The 22035-nt window shown below is 41.4% G+C and overlaps 1 protein-coding gene across 2 annotated transcripts in view; it reads left to right on the forward strand.

The window, feature by feature from the left end:
- Positions 1 to 7006: 7006 nt before the first annotated feature.
- LOC139408885 (adenomatous polyposis coli protein-like) overlaps positions 7007 to 22035 on the forward strand; it is a 59441-nt gene continuing 44412 nt past the window's right edge. The window contains exon 1 of one of the 2 annotated variants that reach the window (XM_071153308.1): positions 7007 to 7270. Coding sequence is in view for 1 of the 2 variants with exons in the window: in XM_071153311.1 (XP_071009412.1) it covers positions 7259 to 7270 (12 nt within the window). In the remaining variant the exon portion in view is untranslated. The remainder of the gene's footprint in view (positions 7271 to 22035) is intronic. The other variant, XM_071153311.1, reaches the window with a different exon arrangement.

Below are 22035 nucleotides of genomic sequence, written 5' to 3' on the forward strand. Positions count from 1 at the left end.
AAGGAGCGGTGCCCATCTCTCACGACAAAGCTTCCCGACACAAAATGACTCCGCCCTTCTGGACTTTCCACCAATTGAAGCCATACCGACAATATACATTCATAGATGATACAATCATGCCACCTGTTGGAGATTTGCAAACTGGTCTCTCTGTCTCTGTATATCAAATCAAATGTTATTTGTCACATGCGCCAAATACAACAGGTTTAGACCTTACCGTGAAATGCTTATTTACAATGCTTATCCTTAACCAACAATGCAGATGTAAGAACATAGAGTTAAGAAAATAAATACGAAAGAAACTAAAGTAAAATAAATAAATGAAGCAACACAATAAAATAACAATAATGAGGTTATTTTCAGGGGTTACCCGTACAGAGTCAATGTACAGGGCCTTTCTCTGACACCGCCTAGTATATAGGTCCTGGATGGCAGGAACTTTGAGGATCTGGGGACCCATGGCAAATCTTTTCAGTCTCGCGAGGGGGAAAAGGTGTTGTTATGCCCTCTTCACAACTTTCTTGGTGTGTTTGGACCATGATAGTTTGTTGGTGATCTGGACACCAAGGAACTTGAAACTCTCAACCCGCTCCACTACAGCCCCGTTGATGTGAATGGGGGTGTGTTCGGCCCTCCTTTTCCTGTAGTCCACGATCATATCCTTTGTCTCACTCACGTTGAGGGAGGTTGTTTTCCTGACACCACACCACCAGGTCTCTGGCAGAGTTTCATTGTTGTCGGTCATCAGGCCTACCACTGTTGTGTGTAAGTTAAGTAAACTTAATTATGGTGCTGGAGTCGTGGGTGAACACACAACCCTGTGGTGCCCCCGTGTTGAGGATAAGCGTTGCAGTTGTGTTGTAGCCTACCCCGTCAGGAAGTCCAGGATCCAGTTGCAGAGGAAGGTGTTTTGTCCCAGGGTCCTTAGCTTAGTGATGAGCTTTGTGTTTACCATTTGTGTTGAATGCTGAGCTGCAGTCAATTAACAGCATTCTCACATAGGTGTTCCTTTTGTCCTGATGGGAAAGGGCAATGTGGAATGCGATTTAGATTGCATTCATCTGTGGATCTGTTGGGGCGGTAAGCAAATTGGAGGGGGTCTAGGTCTTTCAAAGCACTTCATGGCTACCAAAGTGAGTGCTACGGGACAGTAGTAATTTAGGCAGGTTACCTTCATTTCTTGGTTACAGGGACTATGGTGGTCTGCTTGAAACATGTAGGTACACAGACTCGGTCAGGGAGAGGTTGAAAATGTTGGTGAAGTGACTTGCCAGTTGGTGTGCGCATGCTCTGAGTACACATCCTGGTAATCTGTCTGGCCCCAGGCCTTGTGAATGTCGACCTGTCAAAAAAGTCTTGCTCACATAGGCTACGGAGAGTGTGATCACACAGTCGTCTGGAACAGCTGGTGCTCTCATGCATGCTTCAGTGTTGCTTGCCTCGAAGCGAGCATAAAAGGCATTTAGCTTGTCTGGTAGACTCTCGTCACTGGGCAGCTCGCGGCTGGGTTTCCCTTTGTAGTCCGCAATAGTTTGCAAGCCCTGCCACATCCGACGACCATCACAGCCAGTGTAGTTGGATTCAATCTTAGTCCTGTATTGACGCTTCGCCTGTTTGATGGTTTGTCTGAGGGAATAGCGGGATTTCTTATACAGTGCCTTGTGAAAGTATTCGGCCCCCTTGAACTTTGCGACCTTTTGCCACATTTCAGGCTTCAAACATAAAGATATAAAGCTGTATTTTTTTGTGAAGAATCAACAATAAGTGGGACACAATCATGAAGTGGAACGACATTTATTGGATATTTCAAACTTTTTTAACAAATCAAAAACGGAAAAATTGGGCGTGCAAAATTATTCAGCCCCCTTAAGTTAATACTTTGTAGCGCCACCTTTTGCTGCGATTACAGCTGTAAGTCGCTTGGGGTATGTCTCTATCAGTTTTGCACATCGAGAGACTGACATTTTTTCCCATTCCTCCTTGCAAAACAGCTCGAGCTCAGTGAGGTTGGATGGAGAGCATTTGTGAACAGCAGTTTTCAGTTCTTTCCACAGATTCTCGATTGGATTCAGGTCTGGACTTTGACTTGGCCATTCTAACACCTGGATATGTTTATTTTTGAACCATTCCATTGTAGATTTTGCTTTATGTTTTGGATCATTGTCTTGTTGGAAGACAAATCTCCGTCCCAGTCTCAGGTCTTTTGCAGACTCCATCAGGTTTTCTTCCAGAATGGTCCTGTATTTGGCTCCATCCATCTTCCCATCAATTTTAACCATCTTCCCTGTCCCTGCTGAAGAAAAGCAGGCACAAACCATGATGCTGCCACCACCATGTTTGACAGTGGGGATGGTGTGTTCAGCTGTGTTGCTTTTACGCCAAACATAACGTTTTGCATTGTTGCCAAAAAGTTCAATTTTGGTTTTATCTGACCAGAGCACCTTCTTCCACATGTTTGGTGTGTCTCCCAGGTGGCTTGTGGCAAACTTTAAACAACACTTTTTATGGATATCTTTAAGAAATGGCTTTCTTCTTGCCACTCTTCCATAAAGGCCAGATTTGTGCAATATACGACTGATTGTTGTCCTATGGACAGAGTCTCCCACCTCAGCTGTAGATCTCTGCAGTTCATCCAGAGTGATCATGGGCCTCTTGGCTGCATTTCTGATCAGTCTTCTCCTTGTATGAGCTGAAAGTTTAGAGGGACGGCCAGGTCTTGGTAGATTTGCAGTGGTCTGATACTCCTTCCATTTCAATATTATCGCTTGCACAGTGCTCCTTGGGATGTTTAAAGCTTGGGAAATCTTTTTGTATCCAAATCCGGCTTTAAACTTCTTCACAACAGTATCTCGGACCTGCCTGGTGTGTTCCTTGTTCTTCATGATGCTCTCTGCGCTTTTGACGTACCTCTGAGACTATCACAGCGCAGGTGCATTTATACGGAGACTTGATTACACACAGGTGGATTGTATTTATCATCATTAGTCATTTAGGTCAACATTGGATCATTCAGAGATCCTCACTGAACTTCTGGAGAGAGTTTGCTGCACTGAAAGTAAAGGGGCTGAATAATTTTGTACACCCAATTTTTCAGTTTTTGATTTGTTAAAAAAGTTTGAAATATCCAATAAATGTCGTTCCACTTCATGATTGTGTCCCACTTGTTGTTGATTATTCACAAAAAAATGCAGTTTTATATCTTTATGTTTGAAGCCTGAAATGTGGCAAAAGGTTGCAAAGTTCAAGGGGGCCGAATACTTTCGCAAGGCACTGTAAGTGTCCAGATTAGTGTCCCGCTCCTTGAAAGCTGCAGCTTTCAAGTGCGGATGTTGCCTGTAATCCATGGCTTCTTGTTGGGATATATACATATGTTCACTGTGGTGACAACGTTGTCGTTGCACTTATTGATGAAGCCGGTGACTGAGATGGTATACTCCTCAATGCCATTGGATGAATCGCAGAACATATTCCAGTCTGTGCAAGCAAAACAGTTCTGTAGCATAGCCTTCGTGTCATCTGACCACTTCCGTATTGAGCGAGTCACTGGTTTTTGCTTGTAAGCAGGAATCAGGAGGATAGAATTATGATCAGATTTTCCTAATGGAGGGTGAGGGAGAGCTTTGTACGCATCTCTGTATGTAGAGTAAAGGTGGGCTAGAGTTTTCCCTTCTGGTTTCACATGTGACACAGTGGTCGACATTAGGTAAAGGGGATTTAGGTTGCCTGCATTAAAGTCTCCGGGCCACTAGGAGCGCCGCTTATGGATGAGCATTTTCTTGTTTGCTTAAGGCCTTACACAACTCGTTGAGTGCGGTCTTAGTGCCAGCGTCGGTCTGTGGTGGTAAATAGACGGCAACAAAAAATATAGATGAAAAGTCTTGGTATGGTCTACAGTTTATCATGAGGTACTCTACCTCAGGCGAGCAATACCTTGAGACTAACTTAGTATTAGACATTGCGCACCAGCTGTTATTCACAAATAGACATACAGTGCCTTGCAAAAGTATTCATCCCCCTTGGCATTTTTCCTATTTTGTTGCATTACAACCTGTAATTTAAATAGATTTTTATTTGGAATTTATGTAATGGACATACACAAAATAGTCAAAATTGGTTAAGGGAAATTAAAAACACAACTTGAAGCCTCCTTGAAGCCAATTACCTTCAGAAGTCACCTAATTAGTTAAATAAAGTCCACCTGTGTTCAATCTAAGTGTCACATGATCTGTCACATGATCTCAGTATACATACACACATGTTCTGAAAGGCCCAAGAGTCTGCAACACCACTAAGCAAGGGGCATCACTAAGCAAGGGGCACCACCAAGCAAGGGGCACCACCAAGCAAGTGGCACCATGAAGACCAAGGAGCTCTCCAAACAGGTCAGGGACAAAGTTGTGGAGAAGTACAGATCAGGGTTGGGTTATAAAAACACATCTGAAACTTTTAACATCCCACGGAGCACCATTAAATCCATTATTAAAAAATGGAAAGAATATGGCACCACAACAAACCTGCCGAGAGGGCCACCCACCAAAGCTCACTGACCAGGCAATGAGGGCATTAATCAGAGGCAACAAAGAGACCAAAGATAACCCTGAAGGAGCTGCAAAGCTCCACAATGGAGATCGGAGTATCTATCCATAGGACCACTTTAAGCCGTACACTCCACAGAGCTGGTCTTTACAGAAGAGAGGCCAGACAAAAAGCCATTGCTTAAAGAAAAAAATAATCAAACATGTTTGGTGTTCGCCAAAAGTCACTTGGGAGACTTTTCAAACATATGAAAGAAGGTACTCTGGTCTGATGATACTAAAATTGAGCTTTTTGGCCATCAAGGAAAACGCTATGTCTGGTGCAAACCCAACACCTCTCATCACCCCGAGAATACCATCCCCACAGTGAAGCATGATGGTGGCAGCATCATGCTGTGGGGATATTTTTCCTCGACAGTGACTGGTAAACTGGTCAGAATTGAAGGATGGCGCTAAATACAGGGACATTATTGAGGGAAACCTGTTTCAGTCTTCCAGAGATTTGAGACTGGGACGGCGGTTCACCTTCCAGCAGGACAATGACCCTAAGCATACTGCAAAAGCAACACTTGAGTGGTTTAAGGGGAAACATTTAAATGTCTTGGAATGGCCTAGTCAAAGCCCAGACCTCAATCCTATTGAGAATCTGTGGTATGACTTAAAGACTGCTGTACACCAGCGGAACCCATCCAACGTGAAGGAGCTGGAGCAGTTTTGCATTGAAGAATGGGCAAATATCCCAGTGGCTAGATTTGCCAAGCTTATAGAGACATACTCCAAGAGATTTTCAGCTGTAATTGCTGCAAAAGTTGGCTCTACAAAGTATTGACTTGGGGGGGGGGGGGGGGGGGGGGGGGTGAATAGTTATGCACGCTCAAGTTCAGTTTGTTTGTCTTATTTCTTGTTTGTTTCACAATAAAACATATTTTGCATCTTCAAAGTGGTAGGCATGTTGTGTAAATCAAATGATACCATACCATCCCCCCCAAAATCTATTTTAATTCCAGGTTGTAAGGCAACAAAATAGGAAGAATTCCAAGAGGGGTGAATACTTTCGCAAGCCACTGCACTTGAGGGAAACCTGTGTCATTCTTCCAAAGATTTGAGACTGGAACGAAGGTTCCCCTTCCAGCAGGACAATGACCTTTCATCTTACCGGACATAGCTGTTCTGTCCTGCTGATGCACAGAAAACCCAGCCAACTGTATTGATCCACGGCGTCGTTCAGACACAACTTGGTGAAACATAAGATATTACAGTTTTTAATGTTCGATTGGCAGGATAGTCTCAAACGGAACTCATTCAGTTTATTCTCCAGTGATTGCACATTGGCCAATAGAACGGATGGTAGTGGCAGGTTACCCAGTCGCCGACAAAATCTCACAAGCACCCTGATCTTCGCCCCCTGTATTTACTTATTTTCTTCATGCAAACATTATATCCTTCGCGGAAGACTTCTTCTTTGAGGTGAGTAATCACTGTTCTGATATCCAGAAGCTCTTTTCGTTCATAAGAGACAGTAGCATCAACATTATGTACAAAATAAGTTACAAACAATGTGAAAAACGCAAAAAATATCATAATTGGTTAGGAGCCCGTAAAACAGCAGCCATCCCCTCCGGTGTCTCTCTCTCTCTCTCTGTGTGTGTGTGTGGCCATTGGCAGGCTATATATAATTTAAAATGCCAAGTCACCACTGTAGACTACAGTAAATTGCAGTGAGATAATATTGCAACTTTATTTTGAGTCTTTTAGTAGCCTTGCCATAGGCCTAAACTACAAAATATTTTTAGAGCAAGTGCTACCTTGATTTATCCTGACCTCTGGTGGTTGGTCTTTGCCAATGCCTGCGTAATAAAGAGTTAGCAAGCAAAAGTTGTTGTTTGCAGTTTTGCACAATGTCAAGAAATATGTAAGAGTAGGCTATTTCTTCATTGTCACTAAGTTGTTCTATTCACTGGGCTTATTGTCAATAATTTATCCTTCTCATCCATTTATGATTCCATTTCAATATACTGTATGATCAGTGGGGTATACACAAACATGCAGGGATTAAGTTTTTCCTCTTTTTCAGATAAGGGTGTAGATGTGTAATATGTGTCAAAGATGGACTAATGTAATGTCAAGTACTTCTGTGTGTAGTTGTTATAGCCTAATATGAATTGGCCTACTATATTCATACTATAACAACAAAGAAGTCCTTGACATGCAGAATACACAATTGAATAAAAGGTCATTGTTGTCACTTGCCAGTAAAATGTGTTAGGCAGACCTACATGCTTTCAATTACTTTCGCTGAAAGTGGGTCAGTGGGCCTAGTGCCATATTTAAATCAAGTAGACTGGTAGGCCTAGGCTTCCCTTTTTTTCTGACCACACAGATATCAGATCGACAAGAAAAATGTAAACACTTTATATGTAAACAAAGTCAATCTCAGATGTTGTTTTCTTTCTCACGGCCCGAGGGCGGGTACCCTTTGCGCGTCATCATCAAGCATGCGCGCATGCTGACAGTACAGACAACATGGCATAACGAAGGAAGCAAGCGTACGACGAAAAAAAGAAGCGGAGGAAGACACAAAAGAAAAAGTTTACTTAAGAGTCTGAAGAGTGTGTAGCAACGTTTATAATGGACACTCGTTTAAAGTTAGTTTCGCGGTTTCGATAGGGGGCTTTACACCCTGGAGCGCGTCTCTATAAACGTATTGGTGCAGAGAGGAGCGAATGTTGATACAGGTAAGACCATTTACCTAAGCTAAATGTTAGCTCGCTATTTTAGTTCATTAGTTGGCGAACAAGCTGCTAACATTACTCATTAGCTAAGAGGCAGCCTGTTGTTTTGACTGGAACAAAACTGCACATTAATCTGGCAACGCAACAAGTACCTCCGGTACGCCTTTTCAAGTAGAACTCGAACTCGTTTAAACTATTTTGTGCATGGCTATGAAAAGGAGCTGGCATAAAAGTTCTCAGTTTAGTTTGCGTGCTAACTTCTGATGTACAGTAGCCTACATTTAGCCCAGACTACTGCTAGTTGGCAGGAACGCAGCAAAGAAGACTGCACTTTTGTTTTGGCAAGCTGCCCACACTTTGAAGCGCATTAAATTGATAGTTTAAATAACCGAGCAGCGTTCAGTACAGTACATTATTTGAACGTTTCCAATTGAGTGTCACGAGTCTGTTACAAAGTTTGCCTTTGTTCGAAGAACTTGCTACAATGTTATGTTGCAATTTGCCACGCTTACTTTACGTTCCACAAACCTTGTCTGGCTTTCTACTTTGTATCCAGTAGGCAGGGAAACCCGTTTAGGTGATCAGCTGGGAGTGTTTGCCATTCAGGCTGCGGCTCGGCCATATTGTGCAAGTGTTTGTCACATGTGAATTGCATCAATATTGAATTTAAAGATGGGTAAACACTACCTATTGATATTTGTACATGTTTGTGCAGCAGAAGGAAAACCGCTCAGATAACCGTAATGAAATTACCACTATTTAAAAACCACATGGAAATTGGAGAGATTTTTTACATCTCTAGTTAGAGGACAACCTGCAGTGGTCACAAAAACGGTTGCACGTCCTGTTTTAAAAATGAACACCGCTCAAAAACCACACGGAATCTAGGAATAATGTGTATGTCACTGGTTAGAGGACAATTTGTAGAAGACTGCTAGCTACATTTTGAAGTGTTGCATTTTGATTCAAGTGTGTCCAAGGTTCTACACTAACTTTTGACACGTTTCAGTTGGTGGCACAAGCACACTTGGTCGCACCAATTTTTGTATATACTTAAAAATAATAATTGATGTTAACCTGGCCTGTGTCCCATAATGTGCCTGCATTTCATACTAAACCAGGCTAATAATAACTAGCATTCTTTTAAATTGGCATGCCATTGTATTCTTACAGTGATTAGGGTTGGGCGGTATTCAGATTTTCACATTGTCATACCGTCCTCCTTGCACCCCAGGAATTTACTGTATGACTGGTTTAGTACACAACCCCCCCCCCCCCCTCATAAAGTTAAACATGTACACACTGAATTAAAATATAAACAACATGTAAAGTGTTAGTCCCATGTTTCATGAGTTGAAATAAATTATTCTAGAAATGTTCCATATGCACAAAAAGCTTATTTCGCTCAAATTTTGAGCAGAAATTTGTTTGCAACCCTGTTAGTTTTGATCCTTTGCCAATATCAAGAAACTGATTAAACAGCTTGATCATTTTACAGGCAACTCTAAAATGTGCAATGCCACAGATGTCTCAAGTTTGATGTCCAACTGGCCTCACAACCGCAGACCACTTGTAAAGGTAGTAGTTTTGGAATTGTTAGTTAGATTACTCGTTGGTTATTACTGCATTGTCGGAACTAGAAGCACAAGCATTTCGCTACACTCGCATTAACATCTGCTAACCATGTGTATGTGACAAATAAAATTTGATTTGATTTGACGTGTGGGCAAGCAGTTTACTGATGTCAATGTTGAACAGAGTACCCCGTGGTGGAGTTATGGTATGATCAGGCATAAGCCTCAGATAATGAACACAATTGCATTTTATCGATGGCAATTTTAATGCACAGAGATACCGTGACAGTCCTGAGGCCTATTGTCGTGCCATTCATGGGATGCTCTGGATGAATCGTTTACGACGGCGTGTACCAGTTCCAGACAATATCCACCAACATGTTTTTTTTTTTTACGTAGGTTGTGAAATCAATAGATTAGGGCTATATTTAAATTAACTTATTTCCTTATCAACTGCATCTTTAAAGTTGTTGCATGTTGAGTTTGTTCAGTGTAGATAGGAGCTACCGAATGTCGTCATTTTTGTTGAGTTTGGACATTTCAAAAGCGGATATGAACGAGAGGCATTGTGCAAATGAAGCTTTGACATGCTTGTCTGAAGGAAGAGCATTACTGTCTCTCCAGCAGCATGTCTACACGCCGTGTCTGTGTGGAGTCTGAAGTCACTAGGGCAACGGGCCTGCCTGCTTTTCTCAGAGAAGATGGGGGAGGATCATATGAGCCAGAGGCGACCCCCCCCCCCCCCTCACACACAAAAAAACCCACAAGGAAATCAAGTCAATGGCAGCTGTACAAATAACTCAGCCAAAGGGCTTTGACTTCACAAACATGTTAGAAATTGAACACAATATGATGCCCTGTCACCTTATTCAGTTAGCCACTTACTTAGATAGCAGTGTTAAACCGGGTTAACAGAGTTCTGGGGGGGAAGGAACACATAAATAGCTTGCTGTGTTTTGTAAATGCAGATATAAAATGCTTCTTGTTGTAATTTCTGCTTGGCATCAAACAAATTTTGTGCTTCAGTTGCGCTTCTAAACTCTGAGAATTCACGAATGGGCATTCTATCAGCAGACAGCGCTCTGACTATTGTGTAGCTACTTTTCAATGTACTTTTCTCAGTGTAGCCAGCCTATTTTTCTCCAGTAAAATGCTTGAAACTTTAAGCAAAACATTAGCAAATGTAGCTGGCTACGTTCTTTCTATGATAGGCCTAAACATTAGAAATATGATGGCCATGCATCACTTTTGCAAAAAATACCTTTTTCATTGTAAGTTCATTTACTCTGGCTGCTAGCCAAATAGCGTTGAGCTTCTGTTATCTGATATAACTGAAGCTATTTTTGGCCAAATGTGATACTCAAATGTATTTTCTGTGAAGGATAACTATAGTTGCATGTCGCTGGTCACTCTATTGAAGCAAAAAAACACTGACTTTCAATATAAACCGAGACCCCAGTCAATACACAGCTGGACCTGCTTTCTCTCGTTGTGCTATTTACAAACACCCGACTGGCTCAACTGTTCAGGGGAACTACTTAAGCTTCATAATGTAACATAATGTGACAGTTGAAATTAAGAATGCAATCTGCTTTATCTCCCTAACACATTGCACAAGTTGACTGCAGGTATTTACTTAAATAGCTACAACATTTCAGAAATACTGTAGTTTCAATGGTAATGGGAAAACTATCCTGTGGCTACTTCTAAATCCTTGGTATACTGCCCCAACCTAATTTGGATAGATTTACTGTAACAGCAAAGAAAATAAACTGTTTAATTCAGATGCACACCAGCCAGCCAGTTTGGCGAGCAGTGTTTCTGTAGTGATGGATTTTTCTAAACAAATGGCCACTGGATTGATGCAAATAATCATTATTCTGCAAGGTAGGCATAAGCTACTTTGTCGTTACCTTTTTAATTTCCTTTCCGTCTACTTGAAGACAGTTAAGCTATCATTAACATCGCTAATGGCTACACAAAATGGTAGACATACAAGCCCACAGGGCTTGACGTTCAGGTAAATTCACCAGTGGCACACCCGGCTAGTGCCAACTGAAAGCTACTGGCCCGAATGGAGGGGAGAAAAACAAAAATACTGGCCTGACAGGAAAGCAAATGATGCGTGCATAACTTCAATAACAGGAGTTTTTCTTTCATTTGCAGGATGAACAAGTAGCCTATACAGGGTTAATAGAGACATTGTTGAGTCAAATTCAAGGACTTTTAAATAGTTTTTCAAGCACTCAATTGTAATTTAAGGACCAATGTTTTATATTGTATTGTTGTAATAGCCTATAGAGAAGAGAACTCCCCCAAAATGTATGCAAAAAAAATCTGCATCAACACTTTAAGAATAATGCTCTTTTTAATAGGCCTGCCTACCCAATGGCATTCACATTTCTACATGTGAAAATGTCAATGTGTGCGTTGCCTGACTAAATAGACAGCATGCTTCATACACAAACACACTCATGAAGTCCTGTCTGTGGTAGCAAGTCAGTCTCGTCTTTTTAAGATGTTATTGTAACATTAAAGAAAGCGACCAAAGGACGGGCGTCCTTTGTTATGCAACGCTTTGTATTGAAAGCCAAGTTGAAGACAACATTTCAATATTGTTTTGCTCGTAATATAACCTCACATGGGTTTTACCGCAACACAATTTCATCTGCGAGAAACAAACTAAAGCACCCACATCTCTCAAGCAGATCAGAAATGAAATTGCAGAATATTTATATTAGAGCAGTAGAACTTATAAATCGGCTACCATGACTTCAATGACTTTTCTAGAACCATAACTGAATTGCGCATTCCAAATATTCAACCAAGACTTGGAACTTTTTAGATACCTGGTTTGCATACCTATTCTTGCCTTAGCATTTACTGGTAGACGTCATAATTTGGAACATCTTTCCTACTCCTACCGGTGATTTGGTCTCCGGTAAGCTGCTCCACACAACATCCAGCTGTTTGAGAGCTGCACGCTTTCTCTGCCTGACAGATTATCTGTTGCCCCCCTACTCAACTGGCAGACCACGGAATGGATCCGGACCCTGAATGGGGTCAATAGGAACCGCGGGTCCTGACAACAAAAAATGAAATGCTAAACTTTTTATGGGGGGGGGGGGGGGACACTTGGTTGGGCTTCAACCCCCGGCATCATATTAATCCACAAATCCAAACATATGTGGAATTACAGGAAATTAACTTTAAAACGGCAATTTTCTCTGCCAACAAGAAGTGTGTGAACCGTTTGGGGTTGCATGAGTTGTGAGGTGGGGGTTTGTTACTAAGCCAATAAATGACTATATCCATCCGGACCTTTGCCACCTAGGACATTTTTGTGACTGTACCTTCAGAAAAGTACATGAGTACCCCTGATCTATAGGCTTTGTGTGTGTGTGATAATCAACATAAAGAACAGTTTTGCTAATCCATCTTTTTATAGATTATAATGCCTAGATTAAAAATAGCATTATTACAAAATCCCATGGCCAAATGCGAGTCAAATGGTCGCAAATGTGACTGTTTTGGTCACAGTATCGAACCCTTGGGTTGCCAACGCAGTAAGTGGAACGCAACATTTTTTGTTAATCACTTCCATAGACTTCACTGAAATAAATAGAAAAGAGTTAAATGTTTGGTGTAGGCTAGTTTAAACTATTCAAAGGCCACACAGAAACTTGGAATAACCAGTACATGGTCGGTGAACTTTTTGAAGGCCTTTTGAATGGGGGATGTTGATTTTGGGAGGCATCTGTGCCATTTGAGAAAGAAGATGATTGCTGCATTCTAAGTCCTGTGACCCCCCCCAACAGATCAACAGAACAAAACCAAGATATTGACCTTGGCGTCATGTTGGCTATACACCGAAATTCGATGTTGTTGGAAAACGTCAACTTGTGCATTTTTTTGTTTTATTTAACTAGGCAAGTCAGTTAAGAACAAATTCTTATTTACAGTGATTGCTTACAAGGGAACAGTGGGTTAACTGCCTTGTTCAGGGGCAGAACGGCAGATTTTTACCTTGTCAGCTCGGGGATTCGATCCAGCAACCTTTGGTTACTGGCCCAACGCTCCAACCACTAGGCTACCTGCTACCCCAATTTGTGTAACATGTTAATTAGATATGGCAAAAATAATTCATCTTAATTTAAGATGATAGTAAATGAAGCAAACTCACAATATTTTTCATTATTTGAACCATTTAGAGATGTAAAAGATGTTCCTAAGCACAATTTAACCAGGTGCTCTAGACTAAAGCGTCCATAGGATCTATGCAGCAGACTGAACATTTGACATCCCTACCAGTAGCGCGCTTCCCATTAGCCATTCAAGTGCATAGGCAACTAGGCATCATACACCACTTTCTAATGAGCTGGAGGCAGTATGCATTTTAAAAACATATGCTTAATTGTTTGAAACCTGAACGTTTTATTGCATATTGAAGCATGTCTTAACTTGCTTCAAAGTAACCTAGCCAAAATCTAACCAAACCTGCAGGCAATTATTTTATAAAGACTTCCATATGCCATTGAAACCAGAAGCCTTTTTCTCTCATGTATTGTTGGTTTTCAAATCAACTTTCCTTCATTGTCTGGTAGCCAAAGGCACAATTCTAGTCGTATTAGCAACCAATGCTTGTTGCATATTTAGATCTCCCCTCTTTATACATTTCTGACTGATATTTTACTCTCACATGAAATGGCTCACAATGGTGTTTTCCCGCTAATTGCATTATGGAACCAAAATCGGTGCGCAATGCCAGGGGTTGTTTTTTCCACGTAAAAAAATTGTATTAAAAGGCATTAAAAAATCTTTATATTTTTTGTAAATGCAGATCTAAAATGCTTATTGTAATTTCTACTCCACATCAAGACTCATTTTGGGCTTCAGTTGCACTTCTCCACTCAGATGAGAATTCAGCTGACCGTGTAGCTAATTTTCTCCGGTAAAATACAAGATTAAGATCAAGCAAAACATTAGATTAGGAAATGTAGCTGGCAACGTTCTTTTGATGATAAACATTAGAATTGGCCATGCATAGTTTTTGCAAGAAATACCTTGCTTTTTTATTGTAAGTTAATTTACTTGTGTGGCCAAATAGCATTGCACTTCTGATGAAAATTAAGCTATTTTCTGCCGAATAAATATATACACAGTTATGTTGGACGTTTACATACACCTTAGCCAAATACATTTACACTCAGTTTTTCACAATTCCAATTACTTAATCCTAGTAAAAATTCCCTGTCTTAGGTCGGTTACGATCACCGCTTTATTGTAAGAATGTGAAATGTCAGAATAATAGCAGAGAAAATGATTTATTTCAGTTTTTATTTATGTCATCAAATTCCCAGTGGGTAAGAAGTTTACATGCACTCAATTAGTATTTGGTAGCATTGCCTTTAAATGATTTAACTTTGGTCTAACGTTTTGGGTATCCTTACACATGCTTCCCACAATAAGTTGGGTGAATTTTGGCCCATTCCTCCTGGCAGAGCTGGTGTAGGTTTGTAGGCCTCCTTGCTTGCACATGATTTTCAGTTCTGCCCACACATTTTCTATAGGATTGAGGTCAGGGATTTGTGATAGCCACTCCAATACCCTGACTTTGTTGTCCTTAAGCCATTTTGCCACAACTTTGGAAGAATGCTTTGGGTCATTGTCCATTTGGAAGACCCATTTTCGACCAAGCTTTAACATCCCGACTGATGTCTTGAGATGTTGCTTCAATATATCCACATAATGTTCCCACTCATGATGCCATCTATTTTGTGAAGTACACCAGTCCCTCCTGCAGCAATGCACCCCTACAACATGATGATGCCACCCCCGTGCTTCACGGTTGGGATGGTGTTCTTCAGCTTGCAAGCCTCCCCTTTTTCCTCCCAAACATAACTATGGTCATTATGGCCAAACTGTTCTATTTTTTCCCCATCATACCAGAGGACATTTCTCCCCAAATTATGTCTTTGTCCCCATGTGCAGTTACAAACCGTAGTCTGGCTTTTTTATGGCGGTTTTAGAGCAGTGGCTTCTTCCTTGCTGAGCGGACTTTCAGGTTCTGGCAATATAGGACTCGTTTCACTGTGGATATAGATACTTTTGTACCGGTTTCCTCCAGCATCTTGACAAGGTCCTTTGCTGTTGTTCTGGGATTGATTTGTACTTTTCTCACCAATGTACCTTCATCTCTATGAGAAAGAACGCGTCTCCTTTCTGAGCAGGCTGAGTGGTCCCATGGTGTTTATACTTGCGTACTATTGTTTGAACAGATGAACGTGGTACCTTCAGGTGTTTGGAAATTGCCCCCAAGGATGAACCAGACTTGTGGAGGTATACGATTATTTTTCTGAGGTCTTGGCTGATTTCTTTTGATTTTCCCATGATGTCAAGCAGAGGCACTGCGTTTGAAGGTAGGCCTTGAAATACATCCACACGTCAATTAGCCTATTGGAGGTGTACGTCATTTGAGTACATCAGAAGCTTCTAAAGCCATGACATCATTTTCTGAAATTTACCAAGCTGTTTAAAGGCACAGTCAACTTAATGTATGTAAACTGGAAATTGTGTAAAAATGACTTGTCATGCACAAAATAGATGTCCTAACTTAACTGACTTGCCAAAACTATAGTTTGTTAACAAGAAATTTGTGGATTGTTTGAAAAACGATTTTTAATGACTACAACCTAAGTGTATATAACCTTCAACTGTGACTTCAACTGTGTATAGTTGCATGCCCTTGATCACAGTATTGTTGCTTGAGGTAAGTAAATATGGGCAGTTATTCTAACAAAGGTGGCGCTTGGGTTTCAAGTTTGGGGAAGGTAATTTTCACCATAAAAATGCACCGTTATAATAAAGCAATCCATGTATCCTTGCATTTGCAGACTTATTTACGATGGCCTACCAATCATAATGTTATGATTGGATAGTTGTAATTTACACTAATAATATAACTCAATCACTGTTCGCAAAAAATACTTCAGTGCAGTGCGTAGTGGCTTAGAGTAGGCTATATCAGCCTGCATTACTTCTCTTTGCAGAGTATTTTTTATTTTTGCACTTCATGCAATTCTACTACACTTCATGTGACTGGAGACATTTGCAGAATATTTTTTAAATCAACAGAGATTACTCTGCTTACGCTGACAAATAGATCAATAAAAACCACGCCAGATCTGTATATTAGACCTACGAAAGGGAGACAAATACAAGATGACGTCCATCTAACCTGGAGGAGGAAATTATTGTCCAAAAACAAATGTGACATTGACCCAATGATAAAGATGGTGAATATGCACACTCAGTGGGGATATGGCACATTTTTCTCTGCTGGTACTCTTCGCTGAATTGAAAATGTTGTTAACTTTTGGAGTCTCTTGTCTTCTCTTTACAGCAATATCCATTTGTTTTCCCGAACTGTTTTTCCAAGATTTTTATTTTTCAATATTGTGATATTTATACGATCATCTATTTAGTATTTGCCACGGGCCCTTCCGACTCAGTTACGCAATTAAAAACAATCCACCGCAAACATATTTATTTTTTATTAATTATCCTCTGTGGCCAAAGCATGCTTTCTGGTGTAGTAGCCTATTTTGAATTACTTTTATTTCTTTATAGACAGGAGTAAGCTATCATTTTGGTAATTTAATTTACTTTAGGGAAAGCTTAGCTTCCCCTAGCCTTATTGACGCCCCGCATATGTATTCTAACATCTTCAAATTACTCATCGGAATTCGGTAAGAATGACTCATGCCGTTGCATGTTCTCTTAAGATAAATTACCATAAACTAAATGAGATTTCTGTCATTCTGAAAACTGGGTGTACGCCCTAATCCGGTTCCACAACCAACGCCTATGGGTCTGGTAAATTTCTTAAATGTCCGGTATATAAAATTGCTGCCGGTCAAATGTCCAGTGCCACATTTTTCTAACGGAAACCATGCTACAGTGGCATAGTAGGAAAATGTAATAGATTATGTAAACAAAGGAAGGAATGATGGAGGAAGACTTTAATACAGAAGTATTTGATTGCTCAAATTTGGCAGCTGACCATTGTGGTTGTAAACACCTTGGGGTTAGTACATTGAGGGCATTGCACTTCTAGGGTCAATATATTTTAAGTGTTGTTTTTCTGCTCCGTTGCCTCGCTCGCTGTTCGACATCAAGCACTTCTTGCGTTGTGTAGCCCACTGTTTCCCAACAGAGTTCTTCGAAAACTCCCGAGCCGGCCTTTTCCACATATTTGTTCAATTTGACCACAGGCACACCTGATTCATATTGACTAGTTGAATCAGGTGTGTTGGTAGTGGGGAAAATATATATTTTTTGAATGTTTGGAGGGTCCAATGAGTTGCACTTCTCTGTGCCATCTGGTAACCTTGGTGGTCGGTCACCTCAACAGCCACACCACCTTCTGTCTGGCTTATTTTGGTGAACACAGACACAAGCTATTCAGGAGATAATGTTTATTGCATTAAGTTCTTTCCATTTTTATAGATGACTACTTTATATTATTATGACGTGTTTGAAACCCCCACCAGTGATGAGAAATGAAAGTGTTAGCATTGTTAAGCCATGGGCTTGTATCTTGACGAATAGACTCATTTATAGAAATGACTTATGCACTTTGGTACCCCCACAATTGAGTTGACTGGGTGGGAGGACTTTCAGGGTTTTGTTTCTGAGATATCTTTAGCTTGATGTCTGGAATTGAACATTGCCAATGAAACATTTTTCCCACACACTTGGGAGAATGGATGTGTGAACATTTTTAGTAAAGGCAACAACACCACCAGTGAGGGGGGGGGGACAAGGCCAGCCAACAAGGGTTCTCTGGCTGCCAACGTCTGGCTTTCCCTGGCTCTTTCACAAACATTAATTTGCATGAAAAAACCTGCATTCAGAAACACTTTCCTTTTCCCATCTCTCTTTTCTCTTTCTGGCGATACAGGGCATCTATTCAAATTGATAGAGGAGTGAGAGGGAGGTAGAAAGAACAGCAGAGTGCGCATTGAGGAGTAGCTATGATTTAACACTAACAAGAAGCTCATTCCAATGTTTTCATTTCCTGGCTGTTTTTAATTGAGGTTGTTAAGAAATCTCTTCTAGAATGGTTCTGTGAATCTAAGATGGAGACGGGGAAGAATCTCAGCTGACTTTCAGGAAGGAAGCATTTAATATACCACACTAAAATAGCTCATGTCCTTTGGTGTAGTAGACTACTAGTACTATTTTCTGCTTGGTTGTAATATGAGCTCCTCCTGAAAAACTGACTCCAGAAACCAGTTCCTGCTGTGAAGGCTGGGACGTCCAGTGTTCTCTCTGTGCTCCTCCACTCACATGATGGGGATCTATTAAGTGGAGCATCGGGCTACTATTGTTATGTAAGTTAGATCTCATAGGGAAATGGGTTTGAATTCCAGGCTAGCGACTACCTTCCTAACAGTCAGTCAAGACATTCACTCTCACTCACCCTACATCTTTGGGTATGGGACTATGTGAAGTATTTATTGAAAATGTATATCTACTCAGTTGTTATTTGTTCACATTTAGAAACAAGTGTTATGGTATAAATTCTGGTATTTTTAATAAAGGCCTACGGAATCTTGTTCAGATTGTGACGATTCCGCCAGCACTATGTCGGTTGAAGGATGAGCGTCGCATGGGAGTGACGCCACCTGTCGGAAGACAATGACTGAATCTGTTTCAGTGCTTACAGAGGACTCCCTAGAGTAGAATTGACCCTTAAAATGAAAATGGTTTTATCTATAATTGACTCTTCCCTAAGCCCCGCCCCCTTGGTTACTGTTGCAACCTCACCATTTTCCGGGGGAGCCCCATTCCCCATTCTAACTAGTGAAGACCCCCACAATCTCAAACTGTTTTTAATACACAATACAATTAAACAGACTATCCCTTGCTAATCAGGTGACTCTCGGCTATGTTGTGGTGGACTGTCAACAATTGCTTCACAGGATAATTACACTTTTAGTGTGGCTAGCCACTGGATGGCTCTGAATGCACTGACAGCGTGCAGTCAAAGCTACTAACAGTCTTGTTCACATTGGCATTTTGAAGTGACTCAAATCAACAAAAAAACTGTATATCCAATTAGAATCTGATCTTTTTCCTATAGTCTGAACATCCAAAAAGCACATCTCATCTGATATTTCAAGCCACATTTAAAAATGTAAATCGGATACAAATCTAATTCCTGGCATTGACTGGTTTTAACTGTCAAATCTGATTTATTTGCCCTCAAGTTGTTTTTAGACTTATTTGGCATTGCTTGCTAGCTTCTCTGGCAGTTTGACAAATGCAAGTGGTAGCAAACTAGCTTAAGTTACAAACACATTAGTGAATGTGCTAGCAAGTTAAGCAGCTACCTATCTAGCTAGTTGACTGCTGTTGATAGCCAAAAAGGAGTCATTTTTAAAGTTGATCATCTTATACTTTGAGGCTTTAATGAAAGTGTTCTTACACTATGATTTCAAACATTCAAAGCAGCTGGGAGACTTCCATCGTGAGCATTGTCATTCATCTTAGCTTACTAGACAACTTTTGAGTGCAAGGAAGCATGAATGGCACTTGAACCATACACGTGGTACAGAATGGCACTTGAACCAGACAGATCTTTTGGCTTCAATATCATTACATTGTATATTTTTGAATGTATGCATTAATGAATCAATTGTACAATCAATTTGACTTTGGTAAAAATTATCTAACTACATTAGCATAATGACTATAATTTCAATATTCAATAAGAGTGTGTGCATGCATTGGGTTATTGAGCTTGATTTGGCTGATTTCACGAGGCTACAAATGAATAAGTCCCTTCCATTTGGGAATTATTCTGTTGTTCAACATCATTTGCGTAGAAGAAGCAATCTCTTATTTTCTAAAATAGCACACGGTCTCTTTAAGACCCATGACGTCATTCATAGTCAGTTTGAGGCTTGAGCAAAGATGATCTTGACTGGTAGAGATGTGAGGCGGGGGGAGATGAAGTGCATTAATAATGTTTTTGGTGACGTTCAGCTTTGTAATCAGAAATATTTTATGTTATGGTTTGCATATTATCACAAACAAGAGGGGTAGTGAATTTATGTTGGCTTCAACTGTAAGCTAGTAAGGAAAGTTAGCCTACAAAGCTGGAAGCTTCTTGCGTTGTAAAGTTTTCTAGCCTGTACTGGACATTGTTTTGGGAACAGTAATTAAGTTTCAAATATTATTCAAGTGTGTTAACTAACGTGCAGCGTAAGTGGTGATGCCACCCAGACTTCAGTGTGTTCAGTGGTTCCTCAGGACAGGCTAGAGCTAGCACTGAGTAAGTGGCGCAGGCACGGTGCTCTCGCGCTATAAGGACACATTGGCTGCGCTGACAGACAGATTTGATCCTCGCTCAATCAGTAGACGACGTGAGACACATTTGACAGAAGTACAGAAAGTGAAACAAATTCTACTATCAAACAGTATCGAAAAAGTGTTGAAGTTTCAGTGTACCGCGCAACACTACTCCAAACACATTTTTGCTAAGAGCAGCTGATTAAACACAGGTTAGCAATGTGTTGGCACAAATTAATGTCCAAGTAAAGTGGACTTGCCACACAGCGCAAGAAGCCTGTTTGCAGGTGCTTATGGTTTCTAAGATATTCCAGTGAGAGTAATTGGTTCCCACGAATGTAAGTTGCATAATATTAGGAGTACATTTTTATTCTTAAATAAAAATATTTACCCTGGTTTAATAACCGTGGCCTCTACACCACTGTGCACAGAAGACCCATCATTACCATGACAAATAGCGTAGCCATGTCAGCATTCTGAATGCACATTCGATTTGGTCACTTAAAACGGCAGTGTGAACAAAGCTCTGGTGCTCTCAAATTGTATCCTGATGTCGACAGTAGATTAGTTAAATTCATATACACTGCTCAAAAAAATAAAGGGAACGCTTAAACAACACTGTAGATCCAAGTCAATCACACTTCTGTGAAATCAAACTGTCCACTTAAGAAGCAACACTGATTGACAATAAATTTCACATGCTGTTGTGCAAATGGAATAGACAACAGGTGGAAATTATAGGCAATTAGCAAGACACCCCCAATAAAGGAGTGGTTCTGCAGGTGGTGACCACAGACCACTTCTCAGTTCCTATGCTTCCTGGCTGATGTTTTGGTCACTTTTGAATGCTGGCGGTGCTTTCACTCTAGTGGTAGCATGAGACGGAGTCTACAACCCACACAAGTGGCTCAGGTAGTGCAGCTCATCCAGGATGGCACATCAATGCGAGCTGTGGCAAGAAGATTTGCTGTGTCTGTCTACGTAGTGTCCAGAGCATGGAGTCGCTACCAGGAGACAGGCCAGTACATCAGGAGACGTGGAGGAGGCAACAACCCAGCAGCAGGACCGCTTCTCCGCCTTTGTGCAAGGAGGAGCAGGAGGAGCACTGCCAGAGCCCTGCAAAAGGACCTCCAGCAGGCCACAAATGTGCATGTGTGCTCAAACGGTCAGAAACAGACTCCATGAGGGTGGTATGAGGGCCCGACGTCCACAGGTGGGGGTTGTGCTTACAGCCCAACACCGTGCCGGACGTTTTTCATTTGCCAGAGAACACCAAGATTGGCGCCCTGTGCTCTTCACAGATGAAAGCAGGTTCACACTGAGCACATGTGACAGTCTGGAGACGCCGTGGAGAACGTTCTGCTGCCTGCAACATCCTCCAGCATGACCGGTTTGGCGGTGGGTCAGTCATGGTGTGGGGTGGCATTTCTTTGGGGGGCCGCACAGCCCTCCATGTGCTCGCCAGAGGTAGCTTGACTGCCATTAGGTACCGATATGAGATCCTCAGACCCCTTGTGAGACCATATGCTGGTGCGGTTGGCCCTGGGTTCCTCCTAATGCAAGACAATGCTAGACCTCATGTGGCTGGAGTGTGTCAGCAGTTCCTGCAAGAGGAAGGCATTGATGCTATGGACTGGCCCGCCCGTTCCCCAGACCTGAATCCAATTGAGCACATCTGGGACATCATGTCTCGCTCCATCCACCAACGCCACGTTGCACCACAGACTGTCCAGGAGTTGGCGGATGCTTTAGTCCAGGTCTGGGAGGAGATCCCTCAGGAGACCATCCGCCACCTCATCAGGAGCATGCCCAGGTGTTGTAGGGAGGTCATACAGG

The sequence above is a fragment of the Oncorhynchus clarkii genome, chromosome 5, assembly GCF_045791955.1.
Source record: "Oncorhynchus clarkii lewisi isolate Uvic-CL-2024 chromosome 5, UVic_Ocla_1.0, whole genome shotgun sequence".
Classification (NCBI taxonomy): Eukaryota; Metazoa; Chordata; class Actinopteri; order Salmoniformes; family Salmonidae; genus Oncorhynchus; species Oncorhynchus clarkii.